We start from the raw sequence: 6,629 nt of genomic DNA, 5'->3' as shown, positions 1-6,629 counted from the left end.
TCAGTCGTGGTTGGTTTGCCGATATGTTATGTGTTGCTGTGCAGGTGACTCGGCAGGTGGCCCAGTGTAAATGTGCCAAGAGGTTCCAGGTGGAGCAGATAGGAGAGAACAAATACCGGGTAAGTCCAGCTCAGTGTGTTTAATGCATGTGAGCTAAATTAAAAAATAAACTGTTATATGTGAAACTATAAGAGAGAGCTTGTTAACATTTATTGTATTGAATTGATTTCTAATGGCTAACAGAGCTGGGTCAAAGCTGTTTTGCAAATAGCTGCTGGCTTTTCACCAGACAAGTCAGCATGAGCTGTTTTTAACATTCATTCAGTTTTGTTTTATTTTTATACTACTTTACACATAACACAGTTAAAGTGCATCACATCACAAACAGGACCGTAAACAACAAGGATCACAAACACGCCTTGGTGGGTTTTACGGTTTTGTAAAGCATAGGACGCCCTCTGTGCTATGAATAGGAAAAGGGAAGACTCCTTTATTTTTTTTTACCTCTGACAAACAAGCTACAACCAGAAACATGGGTCTGATTGCTGAGAATGATTTTGCAAACTGTTTGACCCAGTTCTTAATGATGAACAGTTTATTTTAACTGGCTGTGTCTTCACTTGTCCATCAGGCACCAGTTTACAGCTCACACTTCTTAACTTCACAGCATCGTAACGTGTCCATCTCATACCACGGCCTCATGGTGTTTGAATCGTCTGTACAGTAACATGATCACATGTCGTGATGACGTTGATATAACGTGTTCATAATGCCTCACAACGCTCCAGGATTGTCAGCTGAGCCTTCTCTGTCATCACCAAAGCATTAACATAACCATGTAAATGTGCTGGCATCGATACACACTGGGCTTCTGGGTAGGAATCAGGTTGATTTAAGAAACCTGTAAGTCTATGTGATCTTAAGGTCATTTGGAGTCTGGAGTGATGCTCATGTTCAGCTGTTTGCTCATGTTTTGTTCACTGTTTTCCTTTTTTGAGCACTAAAAAGGCTAAATAACAGTAAATATCACAGAGTACCATGATTAGTGGAGCTTGGAGAAACAGTCAGGTAACTTGTTGTATGTCCTTTAGAGCTTTGTGTAAAAGCCCTGCTTCACTGGTACTTTGGTGCTATAATCCTAAATGTGTGACAAAGTCAACTTGACTTTGAACCAAAGAAAAGTGTATGTTGTAAATGCACCTTGGTCTCTTAATGCCTGGTGATTTGACTCCCATGGTTCATATACATCGATGTTAAAACCTACAGGGGCCACAGTGTTGTAAAGCTCCCCCAGCAGTCTGTGTGTATCTGTGCAGCATTTTACAGCGGCCAGTTACCAGCAGCTTCTGTTGGACCAACCAAGGCACTGCTACAGTGTGTGTGTGTGTGTGTGTGTGTGTGTCATCTCCATCACTACACCAGGGTTACTAATGGTGCACCAGCTTGTCAGTTTGGTGTTTAGGCTGTTTGTGTGTTTGGCTTCTCTTTTCTTCGCTCTCACTGCCTCCACCTCCATCTCATCACCGTGAGCCGCAGTTTAAAAAGCCATTTTCACATCACTACTGTAACAGGCGCACGCTCACATCCATCGCATCGTTTTGCTTACACCGCTAATTCTGAGCACAAATAACAGAAATGCTCACAGTTTTGACGTTTTAAGAAGCAGTTCTTAGAAGATCCTTTCATACAAAGATGACTTCAGTTACCAATACATGTTGTTTCACTCTTGCTCTTTTTCTTTCTCCTTGTGTTTCTCTGCTCCATGTCTTCTGGATTTATTGTAGTTCTTCCTCGGAAACCAGGTAAAGTGACAGTGCCACTGTTCGGATGTGTGAAATCTGCTTCCTGATCGGCCACCTGTGGAGTGCACGCCTTTCTGCTCTCACATGTTGACCAGAAAAACTGTACTTGTGTTGTAGTAATTCCATATTAAATGCTGATTAAAACGGGGAGGCTCAGAAGAAGCAGCACTCCACTGTGGCTTTATATCATGTAAGCAGGTTTCACCATCCACTTGTGTTCATGCTGTGATTTGTTTGGTGCTGAAAGTGACAAATTGCACAATGTGAAGCAGGCGACAGTGACATGGCTGAAGTGGTACTTAGTGGTTAGGCGATATATACTGTAGTGTGCTTTGGACTGACACCAGGAAGCAAATCCAGCTGCTTGGACAGATTCAGAAAATTCCTTCCATGCTGGTATCGCTTTTGAATTCTGCTTTGTTTAATTTGAATGTTTTGAAAACTTGAATCCAGAAATACCAGTGGTTTCCTTTGTCGGTGATGATGCTTAGATTTGGGTGGCTGGGGAAGTGGGCTGAGAATCAGCAGATTTGCATGTTTTTGCATGAAGTAGAAGTGATGATCTGTTCAGATCTGGTACATGGGCTGCCTGCTGTGATGCTGTGGATCATTTAAAACTCTAAGTAATATATCAGTATTATTTTACTTACTGAGTTTCTCTTCTCGTCAATTCCCTTTCTCTCCCTCCGTCTTCTCTCATCCTCTGCTCTGTTCTGCTCGTTTCTTTTTGTCCCTTCGTCCTCCACAGTTCGGTGACTCTCAGCAGCTGCGTCTGGTGAGGATTTTGCGCAGCACGGTGATGGTGAGAGTCGGAGGCGGCTGGATGGCTCTGGATGAGTTTCTGGTCAAGAACGATCCGTGCAGAGGTGAGTGATGTTTACACCGTTCTCTGGTGTTTTTGCTCTCACACACACGATCACACCTTCGTTCTCCTCCTCCATCTCGTGTTCTTCTGTTCACATGCAGTTGCTAGAGCCTGACTGACACAGTGTGGAGGCCTATACTGATACCTACGTTTAAAAAACAGATGATGATGCATTAGCCAGAATTCCTTTTTAAACATAAACACAAGTCATAAACATTTTTGATAAAGATGCCTTAAAGTAAGAGTGTGTAGTTGTGCATCTAGTATAATATTTAATGAAAATTATAATGAGCTGTGTTGAATTGTAATAAAAAGTATTGTTAGCTGAGTTAATTATTTCAGCATCAAATTAAATGTCAAGCCTGTATAAAGAGCATCTTAAGTACATTTTAAAACATTTAACCTCAAACCGTCTTTGGCCAATGTACATATGATAAGCTAAAAATCTTCTGATGATCACAGTAGTAGTAGAAGCCTGATCAAGAAGCTCTCCCCAAACATTTTCCCCTACACAGCCACCAGATAAAAACACTCCTCATCAGTCACATGTTTCTGCCATTCATGTGCGGGAAATCAAAGCTACGGGCTGGAAAATGCAGAACCCTGTCGAACACCTCATGCATGCGCCCACTGAGCATTAGACTGAATGGGCCAGCGTCTTGGAACCAGTTTTCTTAATATCGGTCAGGCTCTAGCACGTACACAAACACACTGTCACGCAAACAGATTGCTCCTGACACAGATACACCACTAGATCAACAGAGAACAGTGCAGGAAAAGTCACATTGCCACGTTGTCTGTCGCCAGGTGATGCACCGTCACACCGTTGTGTGGTCGCTGTGCTCCTCGGGGCCGTGTCTCTCTCTCCCTCTCTCTGATCCCTCTGTCAGGCCTGAAGGAGCTCTTCATCTTATCTTGTCACATTTTGTTTCTGTATATACATGGCTGGTTCTCTCCTCCTGTCTTTTTTTCATCCTCTCTTGAGTATAACAGTAGTATTGCATGGTGCATGTCCTCAGTTCTCTCCCTTTGCCTCCCCCCTCTCTTTCTCCCTCCCTCCCTCCCTTTTTCTCTTTCCCCAGTGCAACACCCAGGACTTAAGATTCTTCGCTCCGATTCCAGTAGCTCCATCTCATCTCGTATAGGTTGGGTTCTCCTCTCTCTCTTACATTTTCACCCCCTCCTACCTGCCTGTCCTATTTGTTTTAGTCAGCTCCTTGTTTTGTTGCTCCTGGAGTCTTTTCCAGATTTCTTCTCTTTTCTCTTCTTCCTCTGTGTTGTGTTTTTTCTCTTCCCATTTTTTTTCCTCCAGCTCTTCCTGTTTTGGTTTGTTGGTTTGGTCTTCTTGCTGTGCCTTGCTGACTGTCATCACCTCACTAACGTTATGTCTCCCCACAGTTTTTTCCCTTCCTGTCTCCTGAACCTACCCCGGCTATCGCCACTCACGCCACCTCTGAAATCCTGACCTGTTCATGTTTTTAAACCCATTTCATGGGTCAGCAATACTCGTCTCTGGTCAGCTGTGTGTGTGTGTTTACCGTCTGTGTGTCAGTGCTGCTGTTTGTGGAATGAGAGGAGAGATTTTCAATTGATTTATTAACCAGTCAACTCTAGGAATGGTGTCTGCATGAGTGCATTCAGGGTGTTTCCAAAACATTACATATCTGTGTGTGTGTGTGTGTGTGTGTGTGTGAGAGAGAGAGAGAGAGAGAGAGAGAGAGAGAGAGAGAGAGAGAGAGAGAGAGAGAGAGAGAGAGAGAGAGAGAGAGAGAGAGAGAGAGAGAGAGAGAGAGAGAGAGAGAGAGAGAGAGAGAGAGAGAGAGAGAGAGAGAGAGAGAGAGAGAGAGAGAGAGAGAGAGAGAGAGAGAGAGAGAGAGAGAGAGAGAGAGAGAGAGAGAGAGAGAGAGAGAGAGAGAGAGAGAGAGAGAGAGAGAGAGAGAGAGAGAGAGAGAGAGAGAGAGAGAGAGAGAGAGAGAGAGAGAGAGAGAGAGAGAGAGAGAGAGAGAGAGAGAGAGAGAGAGAGAGAGAGAGAGAGAGAGAGAGAGAGAGAGAGAGAGAGAGAGAGAGAGAGAGAGAGAGAGAGAGAGAGAGAGAGAGAGAGAGAGAGAGAGAGACTCTCTTCATTCCACATGCATGCAGTTATTTCACATTGTCTCTTGTGTCTCTCAGTGACAGTCACCCCTGGCTATTTCTGCTGCAGAGGTATCTACAATTCCTGTCTGTCTCTCACTCCATTCCTCCATCTCTTTCACATTCCATCAGTCTATCTGTCCAGCTGTCGGTCTCCATCTTCAACCATAGCTGCCCTCTGTGTGTCTAGATGTGTGTGTACAGTGGTCAGGGTTGTGTGTATAGGCATAAATGCCACATGTTTGTCTTCATGCTTTTATTACTCACAACAAAAGCAGGATGTGGCCAACCCCTGGTCTTTTTAAAATGATAAAGGTGAAGATGCTCAGCAGAAACCAAAAGGAAGGCTGAATGTGTCAAACCTTTCAGACGTCTTGTACATTTTTACATAGAGAAATGTAAAACTCTCCTAGCTGCTTCACCAAATATCAGTCAGTGAGTGTGTAAGACCTGGGTGTGGCCAGCCTGGGTTTCTAATAACGCTAGCGTGGCTCCTTTAAATGTGATGGCTGGTTGGTGGGAGACACAATTACAGGGTGCACCTGGCTGCCTGACATTGAGGGGTGACGTAATTGCAGGGTGCACCCGTTTAATTGACTGGCCTTGCTGTTCAGCTGCTAGAGACGATGACTGTGAGGTTAGGAGCTGCACTGCTGCTACAGCTAGCTGCAGCCTTCCTCTCCTCCCTCTTTCTCTTCTTTTTGACTCTTTTTTTTCTACCATTAAAAACACTTATTCTTGTTTCTCTTCCATCTTTCCTCTGATTCTGTCCTCTATTTCTCTTCCCTGGCTCTTCTGTGTATTTTTTGTTACCTCTTCTCTCTCTCGTAGTGGCTGGCTTCTCCAGGCTTCTTGTTGTCTGCTGGGGCTGCTGCACTACTTTCTGTCCGAGAATGCTGCTGAGTGTCTTTTGAAGAAGGGAGAAACCCTGAGTCTCTGGGCTCTCTCGCGCTAAGCATAAACCAGGCATGGCCCCCACATGTATTTATACACGCACTGTGTATAACCTGCAGAGCTGAGGTGCTCCTTCACAGCAAGAAGAAGAAATTAAGTCAGATGGGACAGCTTGATGAAAGGCTGTGCTTATGCTCCCGCCGCCCTCAGATGTTTTTAAAGCAAATACGCAATGAAAGTGTGTGCGAAATACCTCTTCTCACAAAACTGGAGACACTTGCCATTGCTTAAAGGGATAGTTTGACATTTTTATTTGCCATCTTGTAGAGAATTAGACAACAAGATCAATACCAGAAGCTTCAGCCGGCAGCTGATTTCTTTTAGCTTGGCGTATAGACTGGAAACAAGGACACGGTCAGCCCACCTCTGTCCAAAGGAGCTTCAGCAGCTGACTAATTAACACTTTGTTGTGGTTTTACAGGGGGTTATATGCTGGACTATTTCTTGGCCAGACATCTTGGACTTCCCTTTAACCCTGGTAGTAGATTTCACTATCTGGTGTCATCTCAGGACAGAGCTGGGCCTGGTGCCTTATGCTAAGCTAACCTAAATGAGAGTGGTATTGATCTTCTTATTTAATTCTTGGCAGAAAGTAAATGTGCATTTAATCTACATTCTGTTAGTAGCTTTTTAATTCTGTTGAGCAGAAAATAAATTGAGGGGTTTTTTTTCTAGCTATGTACAAGGAAGTGTGTAAAATGAGAAAACTCGACTGGTGATCAAATTGTCTGCAGTGATGACAGTGTGTCTCTACTGAACGTTGACTTGCTGACTTTCATTGCGTATTGAATTAATCTCTTGCCTTTGCACTCGAACCAAACACAGTCACTCACAGGTCTCCTGAAAAACTCAACTAAAGTGCACTTATGACCTGCTGA

At 44.0% G+C, this 6,629-nt stretch overlaps 1 protein-coding gene across 1 annotated transcript in view; it reads left to right on the top strand.

Annotated features, from left to right (window-relative positions):
* The window catches only part of macf1a (microtubule actin crosslinking factor 1a), a 192,321-nt gene that overhangs the window by 177,730 nt on the left and 7,962 nt on the right, over window positions 1-6,629 (top strand). Inside the window, 2 exon segments of the mRNA XM_020618510.1 lie at window positions 45-119; window positions 2,551-2,668. Coding sequence (XP_020474166.1) covers window positions 45-119; window positions 2,551-2,668 — 193 coding nt within the window.

The sequence above is a fragment of the Monopterus albus genome, unplaced genomic scaffold (assembly GCF_001952655.1).
Source record: "Monopterus albus unplaced genomic scaffold, M_albus_1.0 scaffold206.1, whole genome shotgun sequence".
Taxonomy (NCBI): domain Eukaryota; kingdom Metazoa; phylum Chordata; class Actinopteri; order Synbranchiformes; family Synbranchidae; genus Monopterus; species Monopterus albus.
This window is presented reverse-complemented; position numbering and strand designations above follow the sequence as displayed.